Source organism: Pithys albifrons, chromosome 7 (assembly GCF_047495875.1).
Source record: "Pithys albifrons albifrons isolate INPA30051 chromosome 7, PitAlb_v1, whole genome shotgun sequence".
In the NCBI taxonomy this organism is placed as follows: domain Eukaryota; kingdom Metazoa; phylum Chordata; class Aves; order Passeriformes; family Thamnophilidae; genus Pithys; species Pithys albifrons.
In genome coordinates this window covers 58586164-58603178 of record NC_092464.1, presented here as the reverse complement: position 1 = coordinate 58603178, position 17015 = coordinate 58586164, and the positions used below count along the sequence as shown (strand labels likewise).

Here is a 17015-nt window from a genome sequence, read left to right as displayed (position 1 = left end):
TCAGAGTTACACTGCAGTGTAAATTATAGAGGTGTGATTGAATCACTTTTTCCCACAGGTTTTAACAATGACAAATCAGATATACTTATGTAAAATGAATTACTTATTATGACAAATGAGCAGACAAAAGAACAGAGAAGTGAACAGATAAAAGATCTTAATCCTTTACTTAAATATTTACTCTCCTGTGGAAAAGCTAAAAACCTCCTAGTAGAGTATCTTATAGCATAAAATAGTGCAGTGCACTGTGTCAAAGCAGTTATTTTAAAACAGGGCAGGAAGGCTCTGCAGAGGGATCTGGACAAGCTGGATCAATAAGGCCAAGTGTCAGGTCCTGCCCTTGGGTCCCAACAAACCGCATGAAATGCTCCAGGCTGTGGGCAGAGTGTCCTGAGAGCTGCTCAGCCAGAAGGGACTTGGGATGTCTGTTTGAGAGCAGCTGAATATGAGCCAGAGAGTGCCCATGTGGGCAAGAAGCCCAATGGCATCCTGGCCTGTATGAAAATTAGTGTGGCCAGCAGGACCAGGACGGAGATTGTCCATCTGTACTGGACACTGGTGAGGCCCCACCTCAAGTCCTGTGTCCAGTTCTGGGCCCTTCACTGCAAAAAGGACATTGAGGGCCTGGAGTGTGTCCAGTGAAGGGAATGGAGCTTGGGAAGAGACTGGAAATAATGTGTCATGAGGAATGCCTAAAGGAACTGGTGTTCTGGAGTCTGGAGGAGAAGAGGCTCAGAGAGGACCTCATTGCTCTCTGCAAAGACTGAAAATGAGGTTTTAGTGGGGTGGGATTTGTTCTGTTCTATCAAGGCTGTAGTGACCAGATGAGAGAAAATGACCCTTAATTGTGTCAGTTGAGGTTCAGATTAGATATTAATTGTTTTTTTCACTGAGTGTATAGGCTTGAATAAGTAACTCAGTGAAGTGGTGTTGTCTCTGGAAGTGTTCACATGGCACCTGGGTGTTGATGCCATGAGTGCCCCCCCATAGCAGGACTCTAAGCCACGTTAGTGTAGGGTAAGATAAAAAGTAAAGGTCCTTTAATATCACAGGCCTACGGCCCACAGGAATACATGACATGCACGTGCCCTCCAGTTCTAGTTTCCATGGCTTTTATAATAAGATCTCTCCAATCATTGCTTTACATATTTCTCAGTCCAGCCCTGGTTCCACCCCTGTTCCACCCCTTGGAACTGGGTCTGGGATGGTCAAGACCCTCTGTCTTTATCCACCTCCTCTTCTTCGGGCACACAAAGGTCTTTTGAAGTTCTTCCAGTCCTGACCTCTGGGTCACTCTGACATGTGTTTATGTTTCATTCCGTAGGCTTTCTGATATCCTTCAGCTCTTTACCATGGAAAAGAGACTAAACAGCTAGAGAATCTTGCTACCTGTTCTGGGGCAGGGGTAGAGATAGAAAGACATTAAACTCAAGCTAGAAATGTTAACCTACTAAAAATCTATAGCTGCTGTGTTCCTAAATCTACAAAATGTGAAAAATCAGAAACCAAAAACCACTTTGGCATCAATGTAACACTCTGGGAAGTGGTTTAGGGGTGATTATGGTGGTTTTCACTCAGAGTTGGACCAGAGGATCTTGAAGGTCTATTCCAACCGTGATGATTCTGTGATTCTGTGACCTGTCATTACTCTTTCCAGCTTTGTGATTTTACAAGATGCTGGAAATGTTTTCTGAGTTTGATTCCTCAGTGGGACCCATTAGCACCACAAGAAAGTTTACAGTTTGAATGTGACTTGGGTTTCTCAAGAGGTTTCTGCAACTTTCCTCAGGGTCTGATGTTCAGGGACTCAGCACCAAACCCCCCAGAGGGCCATTAAATGCCCTGGGCTGTTGCTGTGCTGCTGAGCTGGGCCGGGCTCCTGGCACACAGGGAGCTCCTGGCAAGCGGGCAGCGCTGCAGAGAGACAGCTCTGCCCAGGAGCAGCTCCTGTGCACAGCCCAGCAGGGCTCAGGGCACTGCCTGCACACACCGAGGGCACAGCAGGGAAGGGACAGAGGTGAGAGGCAGCCTGGGCTGGGAGGGGACTGAGCTCTCATTAAAGGAGAAAACTGCACAGAATTTGAAAGAAGAATTCTCTGGCTGCAGGAAAGTTAATCTTCCCTCCCTGCAAGGATCTCCTAAAGCTGGCACATCCCACAGCTTCCAGGATCTTTCAGAAGGACTCCCACAGTACCTTCAGTGAAGAGGAGGTGGCCATATGGCAGAGCAAGGCAGGACCTGCAGGCACCAAGGGCAGACAAGAGAAGTGAGAAAGAGGTTTACGTCTTCTGGGGTGGGAGGACAGGTGAGAGCTCATCAGGAGAGGAATCTTCACAGCACTTTTCCAGGGTAAGTCTCTGGCTGCAGAGCAGTGCAGGTGAGTTCCTGGAAGTGTCTCTAATTCCTGCCAAATGCCAGCACTGAGAAGACCTGTCAGGATGGCTCTCCTGGATTTCCTGGTGTGGAGCATCAGAGGCAGAGGGCAAGAAGGTTCCCTTCTCCCAGGGATGGCTGTGGGGAGTGAGGGTGGCAGTGCAGCCAGGGGTGCCAAGGGCTGTCCTGCAGGGCAGGGTCCTGCAGCCCAGGGATCTGTGTGCTGGGGCAGGGACTCTGCTGCCTGCCAGAGACAGCTCAGCAGGGCCAAGGAGCTGCCCTAGCCCTGCAGGGAGAAGGTGTGGGTGGAAGGAGTGACAGGGAGGTGGCTGCTGGCAGGATCAGCTCCTCCCAGCACAGACAGGCAGGGAGGGAGAGGGAGCTGCTGCCACAAATGCTGGAAAGGGGCATGTGGGCACCTCCCTGCTGGCCCTGTGGCACAGACACCTTCCCCTGACCAACTCCTCCCTGGGCTCCTTTCCCAGCCTAAGCAGAGCCTCTGCCCTCAGGCCCATGTGGGCTCAGGTGTGCATTGCCCTGCAGCAGCCAGAGCCCAGGGAAGGATAAGCTTCTGATTTCCATCTGTCTCTGTGTGTCCCTCCTCCCTTGGCAGGAGCATTGTGGCATTTCACTGCCATCCCCTGTTGCCTGTGCTGTCCTTGTTCTCACCATTGGCTCTTCTGAGCCAATGAGGGGGATTCAGGGTTGCAGTTTCAGCTTCTGTCCGGACACAAACCCTTTGGGTCCTGCTGTAGTGATGTTTCTGCGGGAGCAAAGTGCCCAGGACCCCGCCAGGCAACTTCAGGATATCCATCTGTTTCCCGGGGTCTCCTGCAGGGTTGCAGGATGCCCTCCAAAGGGGCACAGCTCTCCCACAGTATCTCTGTGCTGTCTAGGAACTCCATGGAGAAATCACCTCAGTGCTAAATCCATGGAAATGCTCTGGGCATCTACAATGATAGCTCTGTGTCTCTGTCTGGGAGGAGAGAGATGAAAAAGGTGAGGAGTTTGTCTTTCTGCTCTTTGGACTCGGATTTCTGGGTTCCTCTGCTCTCAGCAGTGTGCAGTTTTGTTTTGGGGGAACAGTTGTGTATGATGCTCATCCAGCTCCAAGCTGCCAGCACAGGGCAGGTGAGAACAGCACTGATGGGCAGAACAGCTCTTCTGTCTCCACTAAGGGACTGTCCCTTTGCCTCTCAGGATGCACAAGACTTGACCTACAGAGCAAATAGATTGTCAGTGATTTCAAGCATCCACAACCATTACTAACTATGGCAGGTGCAACTGGGTGAACAAATAGAAGTAATTCCCTCAGATCTTCAGCTGGCAAAGTGCAAACAGCCATGCTGAGAAGCTCTTTGAAGTATCACAAGTGAGGACAAGAAGGAAGGAGAGATACTGATCTCTTCTCTGTCACTGGCCAGTGACAAAACCCGAGGGAATGACCGAACATTTCAAGGAAAGTTAAGGTTGGATATTAGAAAAAGGTTCTTCTCCCAGAGAGTGATTGGGCACTTGAAGAGGCTGCCCAGGGCAGTGGTCACAGCACCAAGGCTGACAGAGCTCAGGATGCACTTGTAGAAAGCTCTCAGGGACATGGTGTAATTCTTGGGAATGATTCTCTGCAGGGCTAAGGGTTGGATTCCATGATCCTTGAGGGTCCCTTCCAGCTCAGAATATTCTGTGATTACATTTAGAGATCACCCTGTGTTCTGAGTCCCCCCTCACTGATAAACAAGAAGGACTCCTCAGGAGCCCATCACAGAGTTACTGGTTCCAGTGGGCCCCTTACGCAGCAAACCCCAGAGCTCAGGGGAAGGAGCTGCAGGGAAGTCTGACTGTGGGGAGAGAGCCTGAGAGTGGAGTGGCTGTGACATATGCAGTGTTTTGCTTGTAGAAATCTGGCCTAAAAAATTCCTGTCTTTTCCTCCTCAACAGATCAAAATATTCTGAGGAACAAAATGCCCAACAGCAGCTCCATCAGCCAGTTCCTCCTCCTGCCATTGGCAGACACGCGGCAGCTGCAGCTCCTGCACTTGTGGCTCTTCCTGGGCATCTCCCTGGCTGCCCTCCTGGGCAACGGCCTCATCATCAGCGCCGTAGCCTGTGACCACCACCTGCACACCCCCATGCACTTCTTCCTGCTCAACCTGTCCCTCACAGACCTGGGCTCCATCTGCACCACTGTCCCCAAAGCCATGCACAACTCTCTCTGGGACACCCCAACCATCTCCTACATGGGATGTGCTGCACAGCTCTTTTTCTTTGTCTTCTTCATCGTGATAGAGTTTTCCCTCCTCACCATCATGTGCTACGACCGCTACGTTGCCATCTGCAAACCCCTGCACTACGGGACCCTCCTGGGCAGCAGAGCTTGTGCCCACATGGCAGCAGCTGCCTGGGCCAGTGGCTTTCTCAGTGCTCTGCTGCACACAGTCAATACATTTTCCCTGCCCCTGTGCCAGGGCAATGCCCTGAATCAGTTTTTTTGTGAAATCCCTCAGATTCTCAAGCTCTCCTGCTCACACTCCAACCTCAGGGAAATTGGGCTCATTTTGGTTAGTGCCTGTTTACTGTTTGGCTGTTTCATTTTCATAGTTTTCTCCTATGTGCAGATCTTCAGGGCTGTGCTGAGGATCCCCTCTGAGCAGGGACGGCACAAAGCCTTTTCCACGTGCGTCCCTCAGCTGACTGTGGTCTCCCTATTTATCAGCACATCATTTTTTGCCTATCTTAAGCCTCCCTCCATCTCCTCCCCGTCTCTGGATCTGACATTGACAGTTCTGTACTCGGTGGTGCCTCCATCACTGAACCCCTTCATCTACAGCCTGAGAAATAAGGAACTCAAGGATGCTGTGAGGAAAATAATGACTTGATGCATTTTTAAAGTAAATACCTGCCTGTTTTCATGTGCAAATCACTCATAAAGAAACTCATTATCTGTCCAACCTTCTGTTTTGGGTGATGATTATGGTGCTTATTTTTTCTTTTTTCTTCTTAAGTTGTGTGCAACTAAACTTTATTTTTGATCCTCAGTTTTTATTTAATCCTTAATCTTTTGTGTTTTACTTGGAGATGGTGTAAATGAGAGAATGATCATTTTAATATTTAAAGCAAATAAAAGATATTGGTGCAGTTTGTTTGTTCCAGTTCCTTCTTTTGTAGCCACAGGAAGGCCAGTGGCAGTGCCTGTGTGCAGAGGGAGAGAGTAAGACTATCACAGCACAGCAGCATTGCCAGGGAGCACCAGCACTTTGTCTTTTTATATCTGCTCCTTTTCCACTTCCACACTCTTCTTCCAACCCTACTGTTGCTATAAGGCCTTAGTGCTCTTGCAACTTGGTCACATCCTGCTGCATGTCCGTCCTGGGCAGGGACAGGCCATGGGCACTGCTGGGACACAGCTGGGCTGCACAACAGCAGCTCCATCAGGGAAGGGCATCTCCTGAGGGCAGGGCAGGAAGGCTTTCAGCTTTCTCCAAAGTTGCCAATAGGAATGTGCTCAAGGAAGTGTCCTGGTAACGTAAATCCCAGTGCCCAGTTGCAGAATGTGAGTGTGCAGGGTGGGGGCACAAAGCAGTTTCCTTGCACAGCCAGATTTCCTGGAATGGGTCTGAAGCACCAGCAGAGCAGGGTCTGGCCTGTGTCTTTGTTCCATGGACAGCCTTGGAAGGTGACCCAGAGCAATTCTCACAGACCAGCCCCTGAGAACACAATTCCTGGCACTGGCCTCTCACCCCACCTGCAAGAGGACATTTATCTCTCCACAGAGAGGCTTCAAGTGATCAGGTCAGAAGTTCATGTTTGCTCCATACAGAGGGGACTTCAGCAGGTATATCATGTCTGTGTGGGGACATGAACTTGAGTGAGCACAAACAGCATCAGCTGTTCCTGGGTTGCCATAAATCTAATGGGACAGGCAGTGTCCTGATGTCACTTCCATTTTAGACTCATGTGCCCTGGGAAACCCCCTGGATGCAGCCCTGGGATGTGCTTCTGAGCACAGAGTTCCCCGTGTCCATCCCTTGGGCCCTGCGGCATCTCAGACAGGGGCAGAGCAGGTGACCCCCCACAGGGCTGAGGTGCCTCCAGCCCCTGGCAGTGGCAGCAGGAGCCCAGGGAGACACTGCACCTGCTGCCAGGAACTGTCTGTGTGTGTGCAAGAGAAGGACTCGTGTCTCTGAACTGCCCTGGGAGTGTGAGTAGGTCATGAGCTCAGCTCAGGTGTGGGCACCTGTCAGAGCCCTGACATTCCTCGGTGTGGCTTCAAGAATAACTCACTCTGTCCCAGTAAGATTTCTCCCACTTGCCTCCTCAAATACACTGGATGTTTCCCTGTCTGTTCTGTCCCCCTGCCCTCCCTTCTGGCCTGTCCCTTTCCCTGCCCAGCAGCAAAGCAGCCTGGCTGGGCAGCATTTCCCCTGTGCAGGCAGAAAGGGCTCTGTAGGCAGGAGCAGCTTTGCCCTCCAGCAGGCAGCATTCCTGCCCTTTCCCAGAGCACAGAGCACAGCTGGACAGTGGGATGCAGCCAGAGGCACACACACCTCCATGGGTCACCCCTCTGAGCTGCCTGCACAGCTTCAGTGAGCACCCAACAGAGAAACAAATGCTCTCAGTCACAGGTGTCCAAGCAGGGGAGAGGGGACATGAAGATTTTAAAGGAGATAAAGAAGGTAAAGGGAAGAATAAATATTTCCATTGATAAAAGGGACTAGGAAATTCAGACATCATCCGTGCAGTTCTTACTGTTTGAAATGAGGACTCTCCACAACCTTCAGAAAATCTTGTTGTCTCCCTCATGACCTGCCCCATGACTCTGTTGGGAACAGCCTCATCATGAGGCTACAAGAGGAAAACTTTCAAACCTGCCACAGTTCCACTACCCCGAGTGTTCCCTGGCTGGGGACAGCAGAGTCTCTTCTCCCAGCACTGTCACTGCCATTTCCTGTACCTTTGGCACATGCCAAGTGTTTCCAGCTGGTGGCCACATCCCCTGACCAGCACTGGGCTGTTTGCCAGCCCTGCTGTCTGCAAGACTCATGGACTGGAAGGGTTGTCTCCAGCAGAGCTGCACCCTGGCTCGAGGGAGTTCTGTCATCCACAGTCATGGTATCCTTTTTGTCCCACACACTGTTTGTGGCCCTGACTTTCTGCATCATGTCTTCTGTGGCCTGGTCAAGGTGCTGGAACTCTCCTGCAGTGACACCATGACACTCTTGCTCTGCTTTCCCAGCCTGATTTTTAGCTCCAGTCTTGCTTTTTCATTTACAGGAGCATCCTGTGTGTGCTTCAGAGCTGCCATCCTGGGGCAGCTCCTGCCCAGCACAGGCAGCCACAAGGTCTCTCCACCTGCCCCTCTCACCTCACCACGGCCACTGTTTTCTGCAACATCCCCATCCTTGCCCAGCACAGCCCTCCTGGGATAGTTTCACACAGCCCTTGCTCTACATCATCCTCAGGCACCTGCTCACCCCCCTCACCTACAGCCTGATGGCCAGAAACATTCAGGGCAGGGAGGCACCAGGGAAAATGCTCAGGACAGCCATGGAGTGCACAGAGAGACCATTGGAGTGGTGGGTCTGTAGGAAGAAATCCCTCCTGCCTCGCTTCTGAATGGCTCCAAGGATCTGGCAAGGCATGTATTGTTTTTTGGGCACTAAACTGGAACTGTGGGATATGGAAAAGGCCTTTGGTGCCAGGGATATTGAGCAGGCTGGGCAGGGTCATTTTGAGACCTCTCTCAAACCCCTTGGAAAGGCCAGAGCCATCCCAGACATTTCTGGGGACTTCAGAAAGGCAGACATGGAACCAGTTTTCAAACAGGGCAGGAGGGAGGATTGGGAGAGTTCCAGACTGGTCAGGCTTAACGGGGAAGAGGATATGGCAAGTCCTCCTGCAGCCATTTCCAGGCATGGGAAGGAAAAGGGAAGAGATTGCAGAATCCATTTGGGAGGAAAAAGAAAGGGACATTGTGTGCCCAAACTTTAGCAAGGCCTTTGACATGGTCTGCCATAGTCTCCTGATGGCCAGATTGGTGACAGCTGGACTAAAGAAGTGGAACGTGTGATAGGTGGGAATTTGGCTGAACGAGAAGTGTCAAATAAAAGTAATGGTACAGAGTCCCCTTGGCAGCAACTTCCTGGTGAGATCCCTCAGTGACCAGCCCTTGACCAGCAATACGGAACATTTTTATTATCTCTCTGTCCAATGGGACAAACTGAATTGTCAAATCCTTTGTGTATGATACCAATTTCAGGGAGCCCTTGAGCAACCAGCCTTGGTTTAAAGACCAATATTGGAATGGGAACTCCAATAAAATGAACTCTTTCCCCTTTATTCCCCACAAATACACAGAGACAAAATACAAGGAAGTATTAAATGAAAAAAATAAGTTTAGTGACCAGAAATGCATCAGCAAAAGTACAATACCAAGGGAACAGTTCAAACCAACAACAGAGAGTGAGAGAAATAGCTTTTATTTCTCCCCCACCCTTGTCCCAACTCCCTTTTGTGTACAGATAGAAATGCTGATCAACATGTGCTTCCCATTCCCCTTTGCCCCCCTGGAGGAACAAAGAACAAAAAATAAAACCACAGGAAAGGGGGCAAAGCAAAATCTGGAAAATGCCTCATATGAGACAAGTTGTGCTGCTGAAGCAAACGCTGACTCCAGAGGGGCCCAAGGGGTGGCAGAGCCACGACTCTGGTTCATGTGGCAGTGGGGGGGAGGCAGCGGGTCTGCTGATCCCATGGAATTCTGGGGTCCCAGTGACCCCTTGGGTCCTGAGGTTCTGAAATGACTCAGGGTCCCTTTTCTTCCATGAGTTTCCCTGCATGTCACAATGGCCCCTTGATCCCATGAGGTTCCAGTGTCCCTATGGCATCTTGATTTCATGAGGCTGAACAGCATCCCTCAGTTCCTTTGGCTCCATCAGGCCCTGTGGTGCCACAATTGCCCCTTGATTTGAAAAGGCTCATCAGTGTCCCGGGGTTCCTTTATTTCCATGACACCCAGCAGTGTCAAAATGACCCCTTGATTCCATAAGGTTCTGAAACATTTCAGTTATTTTGTCCATGAGGCCCAGCATGTTACAATGGCCCTTTGACTCCATGAGGTTGCACAGTGTTAGCACAAAGCTGAGCCCATCCAGATGGGAGTTCTGGGGAGACTGCGAGGAACTGGGATAACTGGGGAAGGAAAGAGGAGCTTGGACAACAGAGAGGAAACATTTTGATGATGTCAAAACAGGTTCAGGTTGTGCTGAGGGTTCTGAAACGCTGACTTTGAAAACACTTCTGACAGACCTTTACCCAATTTCTGATCTCAACCCCCAACCTAAAAGTGCTGCTACTCCCATTCAAAGGAATCCACTGATCTAATCCCAATCTCAATCTGACCTCGAAGGAAAAGGCCAAACCCAGCACTCCAGACTCTTATTTGTACTCTAATGCCCATCCCAAACCTACACCTGCAGTATTATTATGAAACCCCCAAGCTTTAATCCTAACCCAGACCAAAAATCTTTCCCCCTAATCATGAACCACACTCTGTCAGCAGAATCCCAAACCTCCTAAACTTCTGCCTAATCCCTACCCTGAGCTCTAAACCCCAACCCTTGACCATTAACTACTCCCAAACAGCCCTTGGGAGCAGGACAAGGAGCTTGAGGGCCCAGAGCAGGCACAAGGTGTTGGAGAGGAATGTGAGGTGACCTGGACCTGATCAGCTCATGGCACACAAGGAGCAGATGGGTGGCAATGCTGTGAGGAGTCAGCTGTGCCTCAGCATCTCCAGGGGGCCGTGGCTGGGAAGGGGCTGCCAGGTCACATCTGTCACCTCCCTGACAGGCAGCAGCAGCCTTGGGCACCCAGAGGCAGCTGAGCCACCTGTCCACACACCCTGAGAGCTGCCTCAGGTGAGAGTCCCTCTCAGGGGCCCTGAGGAGCTCTGGGCTCTGCCAACACAAACCTGCTGGAGTTTTAGAAGGCAAAGAGGTCAGTCCTGCCCTGGGGGCACAATGACCCAGAGATGAGGGCAGGGACCTGAACAGCTCTGGAGTGACCCCGAGGAGAAGGGCTGGGCTGTGTGAGGGATGTCCTGTGGCACAGGGGCTCAGGATCAAAGTTAATAAGGACAACAGGACATGGGGCTGCCTTGGGGGGAGTGTGGCCACCCAGACAAGGGAGGTGTCACCCCCTTGGAATGAACCCTGGGGTAGCACATCTGGACTGATGTGTCTGAGTTTGAGGTTCCCCATTGTGGAGGAATGAGGAAGAACTGGAGACGGTCCAAGGAAGATCTGGTTGGGCATTCGACAGGCTCCCTGGGGCTCTGGTCACAGCACCAAGCCTGACAGAGCTCAAGCAGCGCTTGGATGATCCTCACATGGTGTGACTCTTGGGGATGGTCCTGTGCAGGGCTAAGGGTTGGACTCAATTATCCTTACAGACCCCTTCCAACTAAGCATATTCTGTCATTCTGCCAGGATAACAGAGCTTTTCTTGGTAGTGGAAAGAGAAAGAAAGTCACAAAGTGCAGCTTAGGAGTTTCTGAGTGGAAGGGAGGAAAAAGAAATGTCACACAGAGAGGAGCCTTGTGGTGCAAGAGTTCAATAAGAGTGAGTCAGTATCATCCCATTGTTTTGTGTTCCAGGGAACAGCCAGAGATGGTGCAGAGACATCAGTGAGGGCACAGAAATGCTGCTGGGAGGGCTGGTGGCAAAGCAGGATGGGTGTGTGCAGCCTGCAAGGCCAGAGGAGCAGCAGGGACAGGGCAGGACAGGCTGCAGGACAGATGGCCAAGGGCTCTGGCAGGGCTGGAAGGCACAAAGGCACCCAGGCCTTTGTCCCCTGGACTCTGGCAGGTGCCTCTGCCACTGAGAACAGCAGAAGGAACTTTCTTTTGAGGTTCTGAACTTCGTTTCTCCCTCACCCATCCCTGAGGATGCTGGGAGGGGTTGCACAGATTTGAACATTTGTTGTTCCTCCCCCTCCCATCCCACTGCCCCACAAACAGCCCTGAGCCACCTGTGAGGGACAGGACCTGCTGTCCCAGGGCCTGGGGCTCAGGCCTTGGCCTTTGTGCTTCCTCCAACCCAGCCCAGGGTTTTCTCAGCATTGCAGGTGCCTGCACAGAGCCTTTGTCTCCCTGCAATCAGGGCCTCCAGGGATCTGCTCTAAGGAGTCCCTGGGGAGGCTTTGTCAGTGCTTGCCCTCACTGGGGCCCATTGGTGCTTCAAGGGACTTGGAGTTTTGCTTCTGACTTCTTGAGTCACTTTTTCAATCTTCTCTCACTTCCTAAGAATCATGGACTCATCTCCAAATACACAGTGGGGCTCATTAAAACACAGAAGAATAAATTATTTCTCTTCCTTTGTCTTCAAGTCTTGAAGACCTGTAGTAATTGGAGTTTGGTAGTTTAAGTAAGAAGGAAAATTTCAAAGTGGACCTCAAAAAGCCCATATATTTTAGAAGGAAAGGGGATGATTTACACAGAGACTTGGGATGGAAGAGGGTCAGAAAGCAAAGGGTTTGCATACAAAAGGGGGAAAAGGGATTAATAGCACTTAATCATTGACCAATGTAACAGTTATCAAGGGATTACACAGAATTTGCTGCAATCTCAACAGTGACTCAATTATAGATTCACAATAACCACATTCACATCACAGTCAATTCGCACACACAAACACAGGCAGAGATGTGTGAACACAACAATATCTGTGTGTGTAAAGGTGCCCACCCAAAATTCTCCTTGTTGTCAGTGAAACACTCCCAGGGACCTGCGATGTGGACCTGGGGACATTGGTGGACTTGGCAGTGCTGGGTTATGGTTGGACTGGGTGACCTTGGAGGGCTTTTCCAACCCAAGTGATTCTATGATGCAATGACTCATCACCTCTATGATTCTGATAAATCCTCTCCTGCAATCAACACACATCCTGAAAATTCACATTCTGACATGGCAGAAATTGTATTGACATTTCATTGAAAGTATTGAATCATTTCAATTGACAGAAAGAGGTAACTGAAAAATCAAGATATTGAAGGATACTGTTTGGGTTTCAGGCTGAGCTGCACTGACTGACCATCAGTACCCAGTGCTGCTGGAGGCTCAGGTGTATTTGAGGTCCTTGCCTGGCACTGGCAGCTGTCACAGAGGAGCTGCAGGACATCAGGAGCCCTTTGGAGCTGCAGATGGAGCCTGGGCAGAGGGTCCCAGGGAAACTACATAAGAGTATCAGGAATTTGTATTCCTGTAAGACAAGGAGAAGAACTAAAAAGAATATTAAAAGCTTATCATTTTCTTCCCTCTGGAAGGGAAAGTTCCCAGTGCCCCAGTTAAACCCTTCTTGCCCATCACTGCCCCTGCCCCACCTCACACAAGGAACTCTGTGAGGTTTCTCAGGTGGAGCTCTCTCACCTGACACAGGGGAGCAGTGACCAGTGTCAGTGACACCCCTGGGGTTTGGATGATCAGCTTTGCACTTATCTCACACATCTGTTACAGTGGCTTCCTGTAAGACTCCCTAAATCATCAAATCACTTTTCCTTTCCATCCCCTCCAGGGTACAGGATGTGTGACTCTGGTTTAGAAGAAATAGGTGGGAATGTTCTCACCTGGACCTCACAGGAGGCATCAAGATCACAGGGCCTTGTCCTGCTGAGGGAACCTGCTTGACATCTCCTGGGAAAGCAGCATAGAGGGCTCTGGGCACTGCAGGAGACTCCTGGAATGCATGAAGCAAAACTTCCTGACCCAGGTCAGGAGGCCTTTCCAGCCGGATGTGTTACTGGATCTTTGGTCAGCAAGGCAAGTGGTGACCAGTGGTGTCCTGGGCTGTCTCCAAAGCAGCCTGGGCAGCAGGGGAGGGGGATTCTGCCCCTCTGCCCTCTCAGGTGAGACCCCACCTGCAGTGCTGTATCCAGCTGTGGGGTCCCAGCACAGCAAGGACATGGAGCTGGTGGAGCGAGTCCAGAGGAGGCACCAAGATGATCAGAGGGATGGAGCAGCTGTGCCATGAGGGAAGGCTGAGAGAGCTGGGATTGTTTGGCTGGGAGAAGGGAACCTTTGGGGTGGCCTAACTGTGGCCTTTCAGTACCTTGAAGAACAAAAAGGAAGATGGAGAGAGACTATTTACCAGGGCCTGGAGTGACAGGAAAAGGGGGAATGACTGAATCAGAAGGTTTAGATGAGGTATTAGGAAGAAATCTTTCCCTCTGAGGGTGCTAGCACAGGTTTCCCAGAGAAGCTGTGGATGCCCCATTGCTGGAGTGTTCAAGGCCAGGCTGGGCAGAGCTCTTGGGCAACCCGGTCTAGTGCAAGGTGCCCCTGTTCATGTCACAGAGGTTGGATCTAGATGATCTTTGAAGGTCCATGAAACTCAGGACACTCTATGATTCTGAGTTACTTCAGGCAACTGTGAAAGAGCCCAACATCTTGACCCAGTTGGGGAAAAGGTAATTTTCAAAAAGTGGAAATTAAAGTCAGTAATGCAAACACCCATCAGGTCCAGCCCCATAGAAAATGACATTTCTTATGCTGTGGGTGCAGAAGGCAGTAGGTGTTGGGTTGTGCCTCAGAACACTCAAGCAGATCTGATCATTGCACCCACGAGCCAAGGCAAGCACTGAGCAGAGTGAGGGGCAGTGAGTGGGGGCCTGACATGCAGAAGGAGCAGATTGCTGGGGAAGGAACTGCCTTTCCTGTGCCAGGACCAGGGCACATCCCACTGCAGGAAAAGCCCCAGGCCAGCCCCAGCACATCGAAGGCCACGGGCACAACTGCAGAGTGACTTGGTTGCACCTCTGCCAGTGAGAGCCTGAAACCCCAAATGCATCTTGGCAGCAGCAGATCCTGCCAGTCCATGGCCAGGAGCCCTCCCTTGCCAGCCCAGCCTGGTGGGCAGCACTGCAGAGCTGCTGGTTAAGGCTGTCCTTTCTTGCTGGGCTCTGCAAAGCCACTTCTGCTACAGGAGCCTCATGGGGAAGCAATTGGGCCCCAGCAACTTGGAGACAAGATATTAATCAAAACCTGCTCATGCTGTTGCCAAACCCCTCTGAAATGATTGGGGTAATAAAACCCCCTAACACTGCATGTTTGGTGTTAGAAAGGAAGGCATCACTTTATTCCCAGTGCTCTGTGTGTGTGTCCAACAGAAATCCTTTCACACAGACACCAATACATCACTTTTTCACCTATTTATAAATTCTTAGCAAACAAATCAATGTTCATTGGTTCTAAATGGCATAATTTTATTGAACTTATTTTGAATTAATATTGAATTAATTTTTATCTTCTATTGGTCATGGCCTTCTCCCTCTCTATGCTAATTAGTCCATATTTTTAGTCTTTTTCTCCTCGTTGGGATTTTCCATCACATCTACTAAGTCCTTGTTAGCCATCTTCTTTATCTACTGGTTTCTGCAAGTCCTTGTGGTCCATAAATTCTGCATTCCAGATGTCCAACATCAACAGCACATCTTTCTATCCCAGACTTTGTTCATCAAAGCATATCAAGGTTCACTTAACAAAACTTAGAGAATTAGTACTTTTCCCAAGCTGTGTTCTCACAGTGGTAGGTTAAATTCTGCTGAGTGCTGGCTGAAAGAGATTTAAGGCCCAACACACAACTTGTCTTTAATTCAAGCAGTTCATTAAAAGGCTAATTAAAACTATTATGGTATTAGGAAAGTTATATCATTTCCTACAATCTAAGCACAGACCTGAGGGTGGCAGAGGAAAGAGGAGACTCAGGCCAAGGAGATATGGCTGGAACGTGGTGGTTGTGAGGTCACTTCCACTGCAGCAGCCTGGGTGGCCCTCAGGAGACATTCTGGGCAGGGAGCATTGTGAGGTCATCCAGCACATCAGGGAACCCACACAACAGAAATTCCATCTGGGAGAGGAGAAGGAGTGGGGCAGGTGGGAGAGCCCCCCAGGTTCTGATTCTGGGGGCAGCTCTGTCACACAGCCCCACCAACCCTGGCAGGCAGGAAGGCAGCCTGGGCTTGTGGCCACCCTGCTCTGCACTGGCCCTGAAACAGGGGAAAAATCTTTTCCTCATACCCAGGTTTAACATTCCCTGTTTCTCCCAACACCCCTTGTCTTTCATCCTCTTCACATGCCAGCTCCAGCCAAGCCTTCCCTCCCTCAAAAGACAAAGTCACCATATTTAATATTTATTTTTCAGATTCTCCTTGCTGTCACCTCCTGGCAGTGGCTTCATGGCCCCTGTCACAGCCAGCCCTGTCTTTGCACTGACCCAGCTCTGCTGCCCCACAGATGCTGCATCAGGAAGGGAAGGTCCATGGGGGAGGGAAATGCACAGGGACTCATCCTGGAAGTGACCTCGGGAGGCTTCTGGGCCAAACCAAAGCACAGTGAGTGGAGAAAGGGACACAAGGATGGGCTGTTTGTGTGCTCTGCCATGTCAGGAGAAGATGTAGAGCTGCAGAGACACCCAGACAATGTGGATCCCTCCAGGAGATGATCTCAGACAGGGGCTCCCAGGCCTCTGCCACTCGCTGGTTACTCTGGTTTGATGTTCCCTGGTGGTTCCACCCACCCACACACCCACCAGTGTTCTGTGCACACACACCAGTCTCACCAGTGTCTGGGCCCCCAAAGAACACAAGATCTGATGATTTGTGGCTTCCACTCCAGTGGCAGACACTTGGATCTCCCTCCATACCCAGAGCACAGAGATCTCTTATCCCAGAAAGTTCCTGGCAATGGAGGGATTAGGAAAATGGAACAGCCAGTGGAGTCAGTTGCAGGGCATGGAGAGGGAAAGGCACTGACCAGCCACCTCTTTAAACATGTTCAGCTTCTTTCATCCATTTTTTTCTCTGTTTTCTCATGGCTCTTCCTCCACAAATAACTTTGGTCATTTCCTGGACATCCCATGGCAAGTCTTGCACTGTCCCTAAATGTACTTTCTGGCTGCCCATCCTGAGTCTCAGTACCTGAGTGAGAAAACCCCCAACCTCAGCTGCAAGGCCATCCTGGGGGCTGTCACTGATCACTTGGGGAGCCTTTCATGCAGAGATGTTGGAAATCTCTATTAGTTCCTTTCTAACTTTTGAGGTTTGAAAGGTTCCTCCAAAGTCATTGAAATTCATGTCCCTAAAAGGACTGTTTTTCCATTTTCATGGAGTGTTGGGGATTAGGTCACATTAAAATGCCAACATGGTGCATGTCAGTATATGCAACCCTGTGGAGAAGGAGTTGGGCATATAAGAATAAAAGACTAATAAACTGTTTGGATTGGAAGAGACCTAAACCAGACACTAGTCCAAGGACCTTTGCATTAGCCACGGACACCTTCCACAAGTTCAGGCTGTACAAAATTCCAAACCTTGGGCAGCTCCAGGAATGGGGTTTCCACTTACTCTGTAACCTGGCCCAGGTTCCTGCCACCCTCAGCACAAAATATTTCTTCCTGACATCCAATGGAAATCTCCCCTCATTCAGTTCCAGTTCCTGTGCCTTGTTTTGCCAATAGAACCTTTGGCAAAAAGTGTCACTGTGTCTCTCCTGCACTAAGAGCACAACATTTTCATGGCTAAATACCAGAGATATCGTATGAAGGGGTTTGGAATCCTCCAAGCCGTGGGCCCAGTGGTGTGGAGACTGAGGA

General features: G+C 50.3%; 2 protein-coding genes across 2 annotated transcripts in view; both read left to right on the top strand.

Annotated features, from left to right (window-relative positions):
- Positions 1 to 17015, top strand: part of LOC139673811 (zinc finger protein 850-like) — a 685564-nt gene that overhangs the window by 649666 nt on the left and 18883 nt on the right. The gene's annotated exons all lie outside the window — the stretch shown is intronic.
- Positions 4335 to 5249, top strand: LOC139673894 (olfactory receptor 14C36-like). The gene has a single exon (XM_071559827.1). The coding sequence runs from the start codon at positions 4335 to 4337 to the stop codon at positions 5247 to 5249; it is 915 nt and encodes a 304-aa protein (XP_071415928.1).

Excerpts from the sequence above, each read along its gene's own strand:
- LOC139673894 (XM_071559827.1), top strand. The coding sequence starts at position 4,335 with ATGCCCAACAGCAGCTCCATCAGCCAGTTCCTCCTCCTGCCATTGGCA.